Here is a 17,914-nt window from a genome sequence, read left to right on the forward strand (position 1 = left end):
TGGCATGTTGAGAAGAAAAGTTATATCAATATTACTGAATTTCAATTAATCGAGTGTTCTGGCACTTGTAGTATCAGTACAATCAATATTTCCAATTAAATTATCTATTTTCTGAGCCTTAAAACAGTGAAGCTGTTTTTATTGTGACATGTGTAGGGGTAAAACTTCAGCACACATGCAGAACCAATTAAATGCCATTGCTATACATTACATTCAGATCTACAATACTGAAATGTAGACAGAGTATACATCTACAACTACAAAAGTTCAGACTTAACATATGTACACTGAAAATTATATTTTAAGAAAAATATGCAAAATGAAAGATGTTACCTAATCACATAAGATGGTGGAACTAATGACAGAAGTATGTTTGAAAAACATAGTCATGGCATTACTTACACGAAGATTACTGGCAGCGCACTGAAACGTAAATGTGTGTGATATGATATAGAACAGGACATGCAAATAAACTTAAGTTGTACTCTTAGGTCCTAACCTGACTACTACAGTGAACAGTTTTTTTATGAACTAATATCCCAACAAATTCCATTTAGTTCATTATTTTCCACACACTATCTGTGATGATCTGAAACTAGTTTGTACATCATCTGGAATAGGTTCAATCACAGATTTTGTATACTGTTGCCAACTTTCCTTCCACCTTCCTCCTGGACTAATACTGAAGTTTGCCCTATTTAGGTGATATATCCTATACTTATTTACTTTCTAGTTCCCCAAGCCTCTGTTCGATTACTACCATTGTATGAGACCCCTTAATCATCAGTTAGCTAATCACTGGAAAATCCTCCGACCACATTGTGTTACAAACTGGTCTGATATTCACTTGTTTGTTCCCTTAACAACAGCTCCTGTCATTAATGCCTGGCCCTTACTAACTGCTGAGTGTTCTTATACCATCACCTCATCCCTCCACAGGTACTAGGCACTCAACCATTGTACTGACACTGATCAGCCAAAAATTATGATCAGTTGCTTAATACAGTGCTGGTGCACCTCTGGAATGAAATACAGCGATGATTCTGCATGGCATGGATTCAACAAATCTTTGGCAGGTTTCCGGATGCATGGGGGAAACAGATATCTACACACAGCTCCTTAAATTATGGGCCAGTGGATTGTGGATAAGGAACTGGCACTCAATAGTGCCACAGCTGGGTTCCGTTGGGTAGCACAGAAATACAGGGTGGTCCATTGACCCGATTCTATGCAAAAGTTTGTGAATGGTACTGTCAGGTTGCCCAGAGAGTTTTCCAAAACAAGCAGACCTCAAACTCCATATTCATTTTGTGATGCAACATCGTCTCAATGCAAAAAATGACATCTTAACATCGGATCTAAGATGACTCTGAATGCCTGGTCACTGTTGCAGCCCTGCTCCAACTCTGCATCCTCCAGCTACTGCAACCCTCACACTGGGGGTGGAGCATTTGAAGACATTAGCTCAGTTGCATTTAAAGACCTAGAACTGACACCATAATGAACATGTGTGCCATTCCTGTTATAACTGCTCCCTGAATCAGGTGGTCCCAGCACAGAATTTTTCACCATGACCATGCTTGGACCAACCCTGGGAGAGAATGAATGTTGATTTTGGCCAGGTCATTCCCGGGAGATATTGTGGTTTCTTGTGGTAGACACTCTATCTAGCTTCCACTTTGTGGCCCAAATGTCATTATATACCACTCATGCTACCATTCATGCCCTGTTCACAAATTTTACAATCGAGAGAGTGCACCACACATTCGTGTCTGGCAATAGTCTGGAGTATACATTGTCCCAAATCAAGGTCTTTTGTTGCCATGACACTGAAAACTTAGCCACCACCCTCTTCCAATTGGCCTTCAAATTTGCAGCTCAGCAGATGGTCAGGACATTCAAAACTCATATGCACAAAGCCTTTCTGACGAGGTCGGCCAAGGAAGCACTACACAGCCTCCTCACCACGTATGGGTCTACAATCATCAATGGGACCAGTCAGGCCAAAATATTGCATGGGCACACACATCAAACACTGTTAGGCATCCTGTATCCTATGCAGTGTGCTAAGCCAAAGTATATGTACGCCTATGTGCAGGATACCTGTTCTGAATGTGCATGTTTAGGTGTTCCTGTGATGGCCCAAGAGGTCATCATAGGCTATAGGAGAGTATCAGCTGTTCAGCATCACAACTGGTTAAAAGCTCATGACCCTGCACTGAAACCACCTCTGGATGCAACTAGTTTCACGAGCAGCAGCATCGCTGTCTCCGTTTCCAACCAAGGGACTGGCACCTATGTAACCACTCACTGTGCCAAAAGCTGTAACTCTGGGTTGCTCCCTAACTGGTACAAACTACGCTCCCATTACCCCTCTCATACTTGTGCAGATGTATGGACTATAGTTTGGGAGCTTATGGACACAAAACTACTCCCACCACCAGGCCTTTCTGAGACCCTATCATATCACACTAGACGGGGGGCGAGTGTCTGCTGGGGGCTGAAGCACACAATAACCCTGGGTTCGGTGTGAGGCAGCGGTGGGGTGGGTGGACTGCTGTAGCCTGTTGTGGGGTTGTGTACCACTGCGGCTACAGTGGAGACGAAGCCTCTCCATCGTTTCTAGGTCCCCAGTTCAATACAATCCCTGCAATATGTCCTACACTCATGTAACCTTCCTGGCCTCAAGCTTTGCTAGTCTGTCCCCGTCCTACCTCCACCCCTTCCTGCTACCATTCTAGCCTCACACATGCATTCTGTCTCCCAGACTCCCCTCCATAGTTCTTTCCCTCTCTCTGCTTCACTTCTGTCCCCAACAAAGCTCTCCTGATACTGCACCTAGCAGCCCACCATTCTGTCCCTGTCATGTCCCTGCACACTCCTTCAGGTAGCATTACAGCATCTTCCTCCACTCCTTTTTTGCTGTCTCTCTCCTCCCTGATCACACTTACTCTGTTGCCCACTACCCACCCCAACTGAGATTGCTACTCAACTCTGTGGATCTACAGCGTCCCGAGATGCATATAGACAGTCATTTTTCCCTCCCTCTATTTGCAAGTGGGACATGAAAGGAAATGACTTGTCATGGTACAGGGTACCCTCCACCATGCACCGTACAGTGGCCTGCAGAGTATTTACGTAGACGTGGATGATAATGGCTATATGTGTGTGAATTGTGCATGTATGAATATGTATGTGTGTGTGTGTGTGTGTGTGTGTGTGTGTGTGTGTGTGTGTGTGTGTGTGTGTTTCTCTCATTTCATTGACACCATTCCAAAGTTCATATATTCCAAAAGACCACTTTTAAATGTGCCTGTCTGCTGCTCAATACAATCTATAAGTGATGAACAGCAATCTATCCTGATTCACATAGTCGTTCCATTCCAGATTTACCACTGTCTGAATATGTTACTGTGAGTCAGGCATGGTTCCATCACTGAATGCCATAAGTGAATCAGCACTCACAGCCTATGTTCTTGGACCAAAGAGGAAAAGTCAGTTTCATCTGCTGGAAAAATTAAGGGCAGTGCTATCGGAAATGCCAAAAAGACCTTTCAGAAGGTCAGTGCACCTGCCCACAACTGTGCTTTGGCAAGGGATAAAACTGAGGAATTTGATGCTGCTCTATAGGTTCGGTGGGCAATGGCCTTGGATACACCGGTTCCCGTGAGATCACCGAAGTTAAGTGCTGTCGCGTGCGGCCGGCACTTGGATACCCATCCAGGCCGCCATGCGGTGTTGCCATTTCTTGGGGAGCACTCAGCCTCGTGATGCCAATTGAGGAGCTACTTGACTGAATAGTAGCGGCTCCGGTCAAAGAAAACCATCGTAACGACCAGGAGAGCGGTGTGCTGACCACAAGCCCCTCCTATCCGCATCCTCAACTGAGGCTGACACGGTGGTCGGATGTTCCCGATGGGTCACTTGTGGCCTGAAGACGGAGTGCTACAGGTTTGGCACCTTCTTTCATTTATTAGTGCATCTTAAGAAATTCATGGCTGTAAAAGCGTTTTGAGTCAAATGAAGAGGTTATGGCGACAACAGATGGGTATTTTGCAAACCTAAAATCGCAGTAAAGGGTCGGAAGCTGTTAGCTGGAAGACAGTTACACAAAGGGAACTTACCCAAAAGACAACTACACAAATAAAATTATGATCTAAAGCACATAGTTGTTTCATATAATGCAAGCTTTCATGCCCAGTATCTGCATTACTGTTTATACTTCTTCTATGAGCATAAGACTCATCTTCCTGTGCTGGAGACATTACCAGAGTCTTTAATAATTCAGGAAGTAGTTACAGTCTCAAACAGGCTAAGAGTTGGTGCTGTTGTTTTATTTAGCACTATGGTTCACAAATTATCTATTTCAGTCCAGCTCCTTTTCTGCTGAAGTTGCTTTTGTGCTTTTGAATTTCTGTGGCCTTTCTCTGTACATCATTGCAAAGTAATGATTAAATACTGGTAAAACCACAGTGTCAGAGAAATGAATTTGGTGTTCACTGGTTCCAACACATGATCTGCTACTGTTGATTTATCTATCTTACCCTCGCAACAAGTGTTCTTGTGTTCCTTAAGATGGGTGTTATTACTTCTTTTTAGTTCATATGTATCCTTGACCACAAGTGCAAGGGATTTTATGTAGTTCTGCTGTGCCAAGCAGTGGGTGTAGACCCTTCACTGTGTTCAAATATTAGCACACCTTTCTGGTTGGTTTAAACACTGTATCACTACTATGTTTTCAGAATGCCTTGGAAGGTGGTCAAGCCCCTAGCCTGGTTCAGGTTCATTGATGATATCTTCACAATCTAGACCCAGGGCCAAACCCTCATTCCTTCACAAACACCTTCCCTCCCATCCAATTCGCCTTCTCTTCAAGCCAATGTGCCACCTTTCTAAATGCTGACCACCTTTCTGATGGCTTCATCCACCCCCCTGTTCACATTAAAGCCACCAACCACCAACACTACCTGCATTCTGACAGCTGTCATCCCTTTCGCACCACAAAATCCTTCCCATACAGTGTGACTATCTGGGAACAGTGTATCTGTAGTGACAAGAACTCCCTTGCCCGGAACGCTGATGGTTTCACCAAGGCCTTCACAGACAGACACTATCCATCAGAACAGACTTCCCATGCCATTTCCCCTCACACCTCCACACCTCCCACCACCCCCAAGAACTAGCCACAAAGGAGTGCCCCCTTCATCATCCAATACCAACCCTGACTGGAACAACTGAACCACATACTTCGCCAGAGCTATGATTATCTATCATCATGCTCTGAAATGAGGGACATCCTACCCGAGATCCTTCCCACCCATCCTACCATGATGTTCCATCACCCACCCAACCTCCTATCCCAATCCCAATCCCTTTCCACATGGAGCATATCCCTGTGGAAGACCCAGGTGCAAAACCTGCCCAATCCATCCAACCAGCACTTTCTACTCCAGTCCTATCACAGGTTTATCCAACCCCATCAGTGGCCAGAACACCTGTGGAAGCAGCCATGTCATCTATCAGCTCTGTTGCAATCATTGCACTGGTTTTTATATTGATGTAACTACCATCCCTCTGTCCACCAGAATGAAAGACCACCACCAAACTGCAGCCGCAGCAAAGTAGACAATCCTGTGGCATAACATGCAGCTGAACATAACACACTTGATTTCAATGGCTGCTTCACTACCTGAGCCATTTGCATCTTCCCCTCCACCACCAGCTTTTCTGAGCTGCACACACGGGATTTATCCTCACAACACATTCTCGCTCCCATAATTATCCCATTCCCACACCTATTCCCATCTACTAAACTGTTTGTTTGCCACACGCTGTCAATGCACCTGCCCCATCTTTTCCTGCTACTCTCCTTTTTTAGGTTCTGTTTTCTCAAACTCCCATACCCACAACCCTCTGAAGCTATGTCTTTTGGTGAGTCCCTGCACACTCCGTCAGAAAGCAATCATCTTCCCTCACCTGTACACTGCTATCCCTTCCCTACCCCCTCCACCCGAGCTGCTGGAGTTGGTGGTCATGTATGCTTGTGTGAATGAATGGTGTGTGTTTCTCTTTTTCTGATGAGGGCTGTGGCCAAAAGCTTATGTGTAATTGTCTTTTTATTTTGCCTGTCAGCAACTTTCCCTTTCATTCATCCTTATTTGTTGGAAGCTCTAATCTTTTTATAGTGTAGTGCCCTATTTATCTCTTTATCAGAGTAGCCCTTTCTTCTGAAGGCAGCTCTTAAATGATCTAGATCATTCTCTAAGTATAGTGGTTTATAGATACTTTTAGCCTTGTCCATCAACATTTTGGTAATTCTTATTTTCTGTCTGGGATGGTGATTGGAATTCTTATGACAGTATGTAACCATGTAAGTGGGCTTTCTGTAGACTTCATGTCCTAAAGCTACACCAGATATGAAAAAAGGGTGAGATGAAAGTGTTGCAACATTTGAATTCTGATAAAGACATTCTATTACTTCAGCAGACAAAAGGAAACGCTAAGGTTGTAATGACGAAAGAAGAGCACCACAGTAAAATTTGGGATTTGTTACAACCAGGAAGATACAGAAATCTTAAGGTAAAAATTGCAACTTCTGTGCTTGGGATGTTGTGTCGCTGTTAACTACAGTTCCTCTTAATGAGGTAATCTCACAGCTGGAAAGTACTTTTGCAAATGATATGTTAGATCTGTTTAAACATTGTCTCATAGTAACTCACTTTCAATGGGACAAGAAATTAATTCTATGACCAAACTGAAGGTACAGCTATGGGGAACCCACTCAGCACAATTTTCTGAATTTTTACACAGAAAAGTTTGAAGCAGCAGCCATTTATATGACAAAAAATAAACACTCATAATCGTTTCGGTACATGGATGATACTTTCATTATGTGGGTTCATGGAGATAAAGAACTCTCAGAATTTCTAAATTTTTTGAATAATATTAATTCTAATATAATGTTCACTATGGACAAGTAGAAAGAACGTCAATTTTACTTTTGGATGTACAGACACTTAGAAAACCTGACATAAATTTAGGGCATTATGTTTACAGAATGCCCACCCACAAGGACAGATACCTTCACAAAAATTCCAACCAGTATCCCAAGCAGGAAAGAGGAGATACAAAAGCATTGGTGAAGAATGAGAATGAGACAGAGTTCAGTCTATTAAGAGCTGCCTTCAGAAGAAACAGCTACTGTGGCAAAGAGATAAATATGACACTATAGCCTAAAAGGTTTAGAGTTTCTAATGAGAAAAACCAACTAAACAGAAAGTGTTCCTCACATCTGTAAATACTGCCACTCATAGCATCATCGGAGTACTCTGAAAACATGGTTTAAAACCAACTAGCAAGGTGTGCAAATATTTGAACACTGCAATCCCTAGCACTTGCAGTCAAGTATACATACGAACTACAAAAAGAAACATTAACACCCACCTTACAGAACACAAGAGCAATCATCATCTGGGTAAGATGGGTAAATCAGCAGTAACAGATCATACGCTGGGACCAGGGAAGAACCACCAAATTTGTTTCTCAGACACTATAGTTTCAGCAAAATCTAATCATTATTTTGCTAGTATGTACAGAAAGGCCACAGAAATTTGAAAGCACCAAAACAGCTTCAACAGAAAAGGAGGAGGACTGAAATTAGACAAGCTGTTGTGGGTCTCAGTGCTAATAAAACATTCAGCGCCAACTCTTCCCCACAACAAGCCCCATTATGTATGTCGGTGTGACATCGCAATCTTAGGCAATGGTCTAATGATGTCACAAACTGACCATTGTGTGCATACATATGCTGTACTAATTTGAGGCTGTAACTGCTTTCTGAGTCATTACAGCCTCTGATGACATCTCCAGGCACTGGAATACAAAATGTCTTGGACAAAGACCTTATGCCCATAAAACAAATACCAGCAATAACACAGTCTTCTGTTGGAAGTTCACGAAGTTTTCTTCTTGTCCATGTACATTTCACACAAAAAATGATGTCACTTATTATGTGGCCATGGATAAGCATGCTTGTCTGTCCTATACCCTAAGGTTTTTGCAGAAAGAACTGCCACATTTAAAAGCTGACAGATAAGCTACCTTTCTTTTGTACATTCAAAATATATCCTTCAGAATATCATCTTTAAAGTAACCATTACTTTCTCTCTCACAGATTTGAGTATACAAAAGACGTTTAAGTCAAATGGAATTGCTGGCTAGTGGTGTGTGTGAAATGGTTCAGCTATGTAACTATTCATCCACAATAGCATCCACTCTTTGTGTGGTATGGATACTTTTCTTAGGTGTAATTAATTGATGTAGACAGTTCTGATGATGAAGTTTAGAAGATAGTCCAGGTGTAATAAAATGTTACTGGGTTTATAGTCATGTTAATCCAAAGTGTGTGTGGATACACTGCCAATTCTTGTGGCAAGAAGTCTGAGATGATATTGTTGCGTGAACACACCACAAGGGTCTTGATTTTTAAAATATTCTACTTGTTTGAATGTTTACATTATAATGTTAAGAGATGGATATAATGGAGAGGACATATTGTGACTGTTACTTTCCCCGATTTTTGATTTCTTTCTTTCAGTTTTAACCAGCTGCAAAATTTCTTTACATGGATAAATATGCTGTCATGCAGCCACTAATTATGATATATAATTAAACAGTTACTGTCAAGTTGAGACAGAATTGTTCGGTATGATGAAATCATTACTGTGATACGTAGAATAAGGCAACAACATTCAACATTAGCTGTGTGACCTTCATTAATTATTAAAGGAATTTGCTTCAAAATATATTACAAAGTGAATGCAAGTGCTGACTTTCTTGAAGAATCATTCAGTTCAGAATCTAAAGGAGACTACCAATATAAACTGAATAACTTCGTACAAGCTATGAAATGTAGGGGCGTATAAAATATTACCAAGATAAGATCTGCATATCAATCAAATGGTAGTTCTTAGGATGACATCTGTAGTTGCTTTGAATATAAGTTTGCAAGATTTAAGAGTTTAAAGTACAGAATACGAATTCAAACAATGGAAAATCCAGGCTGGGATGTAACAACATTATGGAGAAGGAAAGTAGGCACTCACCATACAGCATCTTTGTTATAGAATAAGGATTCACTTATTTTTTCCATTACACCCTTTCTATCAGAATGTTATTTTGTTACACATTATTGGGAAAGAATGAATATTTATTATTCAACACTAATAGATTTTTTTTTTTTTTTTTTTTTTTGTTACAGTAGTCTGCAATTGATAGCAATCAAACTCTGTATGAAAAAGTAATGCAAACAGTTGGCTTGGACACTGGTGCATAACAGATGCAGTTCCATGAATTACTGTTTGCACGTAACAAAACAGAACAATGTAAAGGACAGATTCCTACTCACCATACAGAGGACGACTTGAGTCACAGGTACACAGAATGGTAAAGACATGATGAACATTTCTAGCACTCTTTTTCATTGTGCCTGTCTGTGAGTCAATTTCTCTTCCATGTGGTGAGTAGCAATCTGTCCTTTCCAAATTGTTGTTACGTTAGAAAATAGAGTAATGAGGTTAAAGAGAAGTATAATTTAACACATGTAAAGCTCAAATTTCATGTTTTGCAGGACTGTATTTTGGCACATATTCAGCTGTTTATAAGACTTTAGAATTTATCAATTACCTTATCACCTTCTTATGTGTACTAGCACACCTTAACATACTGCTTCTTTAAAAACATATAATTTAGGCCTTCAAATTATGGATTCATTACATATGCAGGTTGTTATTTTGAACAGTAACAGTCACTAAAAACTCCATATTACTATTATATATCAAAATATATAGTATATCTAAAAAGAAAGATGATGAAACTTACCAAACAAAAGCGCTGGCAGGTCGATAGACACACAAACAAACACAAACATACACACAAAATTCTAGCTTTCGCAACCAATGGTTGCCTCGTCAGGAAAGAGGGAAGGAGAAGGAAAGACAAAAGGATATGGGTTTTAAGGGAGAGGGTAAGGAGTCATTCCAATCCCGGGAGCGGAAAGACTTACCTTAGGGGGAAAAAAGGACAGGTATACACTCGCACACACACACATATCCATCCACACATACACAGACACAAGCAGACATAGTATCAATAAGGTGCATGTAACACTGTAATGCCAAAGGTTTCTCTGCTGATTTTGATGCCAAAATTCAATCTTATTTACTACAAACAGATGCTACAGAATATAAAAAGTTTGTTAGAAGTATTTAAAAATACTGTGTGTGCACTTTTAACCAAGAAAATTAGAAACATGACTGAACCAGATATTACAAAAGAAGCATGAAACAGAGATGGGAAAACATACCTTTGGTTCCTGAAGCCACACCATGACTATTTCAAAGAGACTATTACGACCACTCTTTCCTAAACGTTCCAGTATTGTCTTGATACATTTTGCAACCATTTTCCTACAGTCTGGTGACTCATCATTTACGAGTTGTGGACTAACAGATATAAAAAACAGTGCACCATGTTCTTCCAGCATCTCCTGCAGGATAAAAACATTTGTATGTAAATGAACGAAGTAGTACTTCACAAGACAATACATCATTAAAATTATGTAACAAAAGTACTTAATGTAAGCTGATGTTTAAAAACCTATGACAGATGTCCATAGAAATTTTTGTCTGTCATTACTGTGAAATACAAAATTTTAATTATGTAAGAATGGGCAGAATGTCTAGAAATTGTGAGTATGAAAGTTTCAATCAGGTCTGGAAGGGCTCTTAGAGAGCCTAAAGGTTTAGGCAATTGCTCAAAAAGGGAGCAAATCTGATTTCAAGTACTGCACAGAAAAAATTTCTAATTGTGATGACATATTCATTACATAACATGATCAGCATATCTGAATGGTTGACAGTGCAATCATTTCACATAACTGCATCTTCAATGATTTCATACCTAATGATCAATTTATTTCATTTCAGTGCATTTAATTCAATTCATTCCTAGTAGTTGGATATTTCATAAGTCCTATACAGCCCTTGTCTCGGTAGCTCAGTGGTTAAGTCTCAGACTATTTTATTTATTTGTTTATTTAACAAGTTCTGTGGGATTATGTGAGCCAAAGCTCCTTGACCATGAAACATGACAGTACAAAGTTTATCGAATGCTGCTTACAAAATCTGTACACAAAAGAATTTAAAACAATGTGAGGAAGTGTATGAATACACAAAATATTGCAGAGAAAAGTTCTCAACTACTGCAAGGAAGTCTGTACAGAATACCAGAAGTGTGTCAGAATGAAACTTTTCAACTTAGGTTTGCATACTTTTCTAGTTCTTCCAGGAGCCTTTTAAAAATGAAACATGTTAAATAGTGCACATTTTTATCATGAAAAGGAAAGTTGCTACTCACCACGTAGTGGAGATGCTGAGTCACGGCAGGCATGAAAAAAAGACTGTAACAAATATAGCTTTCGGCCAGTAAGCCCTTCATCAAAATTCGACGACACACACACACACACACACACACACACACACACACACACACACATACAGATGACTGCAGTCTACAGGCAACTGAGGCCACACTACCAGCAGCAGAGCCATTGCATGATGGGAGCAGTGACTGGGAGGGGTAAGGAGGAGGCTGGGACGGGAAGGGGAAGGGGAAGGGGAAGGGATAGTAGAGAAGCAGTGGCAGATAGTGATGTGCTGCTGGGGAGTGCACAGGGATGAGGTCGATATAGAGGGTGGGGCAGCTATGTGGAGTTGGGAGGTTAGACAGAGGGCAGCAGAGAGGTGGTTAGAGGGGGATGTGGAAAAGGAGAGAAGTAAAAAGACTGGGTGTGATGGAAGGACAAGGGCTGTGTAGTGTTAGAATGGGAACAGAGAAGGGGCTGGGTGGGAAAGGAAAATGACTAATGAAGGTTGATGCCAGGAGGGTTATGGGAATGTAGGATATATTGTAGGGAAACCTCCCACCTGCTTAATTCAGAAAAGCTGGCATTGGTGAGAAGGATCCATATGGCACAGGCTGTGAAGCAGTTGCTAAAATGAAGGATGTAATGTTTGGCAGCGTGCTCAGCAACAGGGTGGTCCACTTGTTTCCTGGCCACAGTTTGCTGGTGGCCATTCATGCGGATAGACAGCTTGTTGGTTGTCATGCCCACATAGAATACAGTACAGTGGTTGCAGCTTAGTTTGTAGATCACATGACTGGTTTCCCAGGTGGCCCTGCCTTTGATGGGATAGGTAATGTTTGTGACCAGACTGGAGTAGGTTGCATGGGAGAATGTACACGACAAGTCTTGCATCTAGGTCTATTACAGGGGTATGAGCCATGGGGTAAGGGGCTGGGAATAGGCGACTCAGCATCACTGCTATATGGTGAATTGCTACTTTCCTTTTCACAATATTGTTACATTCCATCCTGGATTTTCCATTGTTTGCTTAAGAGAGTGGTACGTACATGCATATCCTTCCTCCATTTAGTTTTCACTGAATGAATATTGCAGTTTCTTCTGAATGGGTCAATATTGGCAACAACAAATCTCATGATGGAATACATGTACAGGGATGACAGAGTTAGAACTCCGAGGCATCTCATAAATCACATACACAAAAACGAAACATCCTGGCACACAGTTTTAATCTGCCAGGAAGTTTCATATCAGCGCACACTCCGCTGCAGAGTGAAAATCTCATTCTGGACACATACACAAAGTTCATGAATTAACACCGCAGGTCAGTCTGACCACCATTTTCTGGGTACAGAATATACTGGACAGAGCTGTTCAAAAATATAGCACTTTATGAGATAATAGAGTGAAAGAAAGCAAAGTACACAAGCCATCATTTTCAGTGTCAGAGACAGTGGAGACCATTCTTACACTGAAGATGGCAGCAATCAGTTTCTGCAAAATAGTTTGAATGTTATGTTTCCAAGAAAGCCTTTCATCTACCCACATCTCTAATAATTTAAAATGGCCATCTTCACTGACTCTTCAGTCACTAAAATTTCACTATTACAAGAGTTTTGTGTCAGAAATTGCATTTTGTTGCCTTTTGGCATTAACTTGCTAATTTGTTCTGTGAAAACTACGAGCTGGTTTTACTGCCCACCCTGTCAGCAACATTCACGTTATGTTCCACCTCTCCCATAACAAGACCTGTTGAACTATCAGTCTTTCCTTCTCATCCTGTTGGGTAAGTCTCCCCTGACATAGGGTTCTGGGTGACTTTTCTGAACTGTACCCCTTTCCCTAAACCTCTCCAGTCCTTTTTCTTCACCCCTCTCCCTTCCCCTACAACTCTTCTGTCAGGAGAAGGAACCACTGGCTATGGAAGCTTGTTAATGTTAAATCCTTTTGTATGTGTGTTCCCCTGCCACCACTTGATGAGTAGATTTTTTATGTATCCATTTACATTATATTATCAATAACTGATTATTTTCATTGCTATAACAATACCTGGGTAATCTACAAAAAAAAATTTTGGATCATGTCTTTCATTCGGTGGCATCCCTGTTGTGCTTTACATGACCTCAGGCGGCTTCAAATCACTTCCCCATTTGTTGACCGAAGTACAATATTCTGCTTTCTACTTTTCGTGTATGAACTGAAGCATCGTTCGGCATTTTTCCTAATCACGTAATGTTCCAACTAATGCACAGATATTGGATGCTCCACACAACTTGATGATTTTGTTAAATCAATTATCATTTAGCCCTGACAGTGCCTGTTCATACAGTCCTTAACCAACACCAACTCCATCCCCACCCCTGTGAAATTATTTCCACATGCCAAGTGGGAGAACCTTTGTGAGAAATGTTCAGAAATCATCAGTGAAAACTGTGACTGAAATTTGGGTCAGGCCTGGAGATTTGCTCATATAGCCCAAATGATTAAGGTGACTGCTCACAAAAAGCAGAAAATCTTGATAAAGCCAAATTTCAATTGTCACAACATATTTATTACAAATAATAGCATTTCTAAATGGGAAGAGGTTAGTTTTGAGTTGTCAACAAATTTCATTGTTCCTTTCTTTGATAATTCTGTGGATAACTTCCTCACCCCTTACTTTATCAGTCCACCTTATTTTCAACATTCTTCTGTAGCATTGCATTTAAAATGCTTCAATTCTCTTCTGTTCCAGTTTTCTCACAGTCCATGACTCACTACCATACCGTGATACAATATATTCTAGAGAATTTCTTCCACTAGTTAAGGCCTATGTTTGATGTTAGTAAAATATCTTGGGCAGGAATGCCCTTTTTGCCTGTGCTAGTTGCCTTTTATGTCCTCCTTGCTTCACATGTCTTAAGTTATTTTGCTTCTGAGGCAGCATAATTCCTTAACTTCGTCTATTTCATTGTCATCAGTTTTGATGTTAAGTTTCTCACTATTCTCATTTCTGCTACTCTCATTACTTTTGTCTTCAGTTTATTCTCAATCCTAATTCTGTACTCATTAGACTGTTCATTCCATTCAACAGTTTCTGTAGTTCTTCTTCACCTCCACTAACAATAGCAATGTCGTCAACAAATTTATTTTAAACCTACTCTTGAACCCCCCTTCGTCATTGCTTCTTTAAAGCATAGATTGAACGGCAGGGGTGAAAGACTGCATTCCTGGCTGCTTACACCCTTTTTAATCTGAGAACTTAGTTCTTATTGCTCCCTCTCAGTTCTTGTACATATTGTATATTAGCAGTCTATCCATATAGCTTACTCCTATTTTCTCCAAATTTTTAACATCTTGCGCTACTTTCTATTGTGAAACACTTTTTCTGGGTTGATGAATCCCATGAATGTGTCTTGATTTTTCTTCAGTCTTGCTTCCATAATTAAGTGCAACATTAGGACTGCCTCTCTAGTGCCATTATCTTTCCTATAGCTACACTGACAATCATCTAAGAGATCTTCAATTTTTTTCTGTTCCATTTTTCTGTATATTGTCAGCAATGTGGATGGATTCTACACTGATTTTGTGATAGTTCACACACTTTTCAGTGCTTGCTATCTTTGGAATTATGTGATCAATGTGTTTTAGAAAGTCTGAAGGTATGTCCTGAGTCTTATAGACTCTATTTGAGTAATTGTTTGAGTGCCACCTCCCACAACAATTTTAGAAACTCTGATGGGATGTTATCTCTATCCCTTTTGCCTTATTTGATCTTAAGCTTTCCTAAACTTTTTTAAATTCTTACTTTAATACTGGACTCCTCCCTCTTCCATATTGACTCCAATTTCTTCTTCTATCACACCATCAGACAATTCCTCGATCTCATGGAGTACTCATTGTATCTACCTGCTCTCTTTCCAGTGCATTCTTAATGTTGCCAATCTTGCTTTTAATTTCAACAAATTTTGTTTCGTCTTTCCTCAATGCTGAGTCAGTCATTCTGATGATCATTTGTTTTTCAATTTTTCACATTTTGCCTGCAGGCATTTTGCCTTGGCTTCTCTGGATTTATATTTCTATATGTTTCGCTCCTAAGTGATTTATTTTGCTGCATTCTTGTCTTCCTCAGAACATTTTTAAACTTCCTTCTTTAACCCAAGGTTTCTTCACAGTTACCTTCCTAGCACTTATGTTTGTCTTTCCAACATCTGTGATTGTTCTTTTAAGAGATGCCCACTTCTCTTCAATTGAACTGCCTACTGTAGTATCCCCTTTCTGCTTTCCCTTCTTTGCTTAGCAGGGAAAGCAGACAGGTGGAAGGAGTATATAGAGGGTCTATACAAGGGCGATGTACTTGAGGACAATATTATGGAAATGGAAGAGGATGTAGATGAAGATGAAATGGGAGATATAGTACTGCGTGAAGAGTTTGACAGAGCACTGAAAGACCTGAGTCGAAACACAGCCCCGGGAGTAAACAACATTCCATTACAACTACTGACAGCCTAGGGAGAGCCAGTCCTGACGAAACTCTACCATCTGGTGAGCAAGATGTATGAAACAGGCGAAATACCCTCAGACTTCAAGAAGAATATAATAATTCCAACCCCAAAGAAAGCAGATGTTGACAGATGTGAAAATTACCGAACAATCAGTTTAATAAGCCACAGCTGCAAAATACTAACACAAATTCTTTACAGACGAATGGAAAAACTAGTAGAAGCCGACCTCGAGGAAGATCAGTTTGGATTCCATAGAAATATTGGAACACATGAGGCAATAGTGACCCTACGACTTATCTTAGAAGCTAGATTAAGGAAAGGCAAACCTACGTTTCTAGCATTTGTAGACTTAGAGAAAGCTTTTGACAATGTTGACTGGAATACGCTCTTTCAAATTCTGAGGGTGGCAGGGGTAAAATACAGGGAGCGAAAGGCTATTTACAATTTGTACAGAAACCAGATGGCAGTTATAAGACTCGAGGGACATGAAAGGGAAGCAGTGGTTGGGAAGGGAGTGAGACAGGGTTGTAGCCTATCCCCGATTTTATTCAATCTGTATATTGAGCAAGCAGTGAAGGAAACAAAAGAAAAATTCGGAATAGGTATTAAAATCCATGGAGAAGAAATAAAAACTTTGAGGTTCGCCGATGACATTGTAATTCTGTCAGAGACAGCAAAGGACTTGGAAGAGCAGTTGAATGGAATGGATAGTGTCTTGAAAGGAGGGTATAAGATGAACATCAACAAAAGCAAAACGAGGATAATGGAATGTAGTCAAATTAAATCGGGTGATGCTGAGGGAATTAGATTAGGAAATGAGACACTTAAAGTAGTAAAGGAATTTTGCTATTTGGGGAGCAAAATAACTGATGATGGTCGAAGTCGAGAGGATATAAAATGTAGACTGGCAATGGCAAGGAAAGCGTTTCTGAAGAAGAGAAATTTGTTAACATCGAGTATAGTTTATTTAAGTGTCAGGAAGTCATTTCTGAAAGTATTTGTATGGAGTGTAGCCATGTATGGAAGTGAAACATGAAAGATAAATAGTTTGGACAAGAAGAGAATAGAAGCCTTTGAAATGTGGTGCTACAGAAGAATGCTGAAGATTAGATGGGTAGATCACATAACTAATGAGGAAGTATTGAACAGGATTGGGGAGAAGTGAAGTTTGTGGCACAACTTGACAAGCAGAAGGGACCGGTTGGTAGGACATGTGTTGAGACATCAAGGGATCACAAATTTAGCATTGGAGGGCAGCGTGGAGGGTAAAAATCATAGAGGGAGACCAAGAGATGAATATGCCAAGCAGATTCAGAAGGATGTAGGTTGCAGTAGGTACTGGGAGATGAAGAAGCTTGCACAGGATAGAGTAGCATGGAAAGCTGCATCAAACCAGTCTCAGGACTGAAGACCACAACAACAACAACAACAACAACAACTGTAGTATCCCTTACCGTAATATCCACATCTTCAGTGAACTTCAAATGCTTCTCATCCTTCCTCAGTACTTCAGTATACCACTTCCTTCCACTCTGATTCTCCCATATGATTCTCTTTTAAACTTCAGTTTCCTCCCTTTCGTTACTATATTATGATCTGAGTCTGTATCTGCTCCTGGGCACACCTAACAATGCAATATCCGAATTTGGAATCTCCAGGCCTTTTCCATGTATACCTCCTCCTCTTATGATTCCTAAACAGAGTATTCTCTACTACTAAGTGAAACTTATTGAAGAACTGAATTAATCTCTCTCATTCCAGCTGCCAATCCCACATTCCCTCATAACTCCTTCCCCTGCAACTACTTTCAGGTCCCCAATGATTATTAGATTTTCATCACCTTTTACATACTGAATTACCCGTTCAGTATCCTCATAAAACTTTCTCTAGCTCTTCTTCTTCTGGATACAGCATCAGCATGTATACTTTAACTACTTTTGTCAGAGTTGATTGGTTTTTGAAGCTGGTAAGAACAACACTGTCACTGACCTGTTTGCAGTACCTCACC

At 40.4% G+C, this 17,914-nt stretch overlaps 1 protein-coding gene across 1 annotated transcript in view; it reads right to left on the reverse strand.

The window, feature by feature from the left end:
• LOC124625459 (small subunit processome component 20 homolog) overlaps positions 1 to 17,914 on the reverse strand; it is a 208,888-nt gene that overhangs the window by 10,133 nt on the left and 180,841 nt on the right. The window contains exon 31 of the mRNA XM_047149176.1: positions 10,364 to 10,546. Within this exon, the coding sequence (XP_047005132.1) occupies positions 10,364 to 10,546 (183 nt within the window). The remainder of the gene's footprint in view (positions 1 to 10,363; positions 10,547 to 17,914) is intronic.

The sequence above is a fragment of the Schistocerca americana genome, chromosome 1, assembly GCF_021461395.2.
Source record: "Schistocerca americana isolate TAMUIC-IGC-003095 chromosome 1, iqSchAmer2.1, whole genome shotgun sequence".
Lineage (NCBI taxonomy): Eukaryota > Metazoa > Arthropoda > Insecta > Orthoptera > Acrididae > Schistocerca > Schistocerca americana.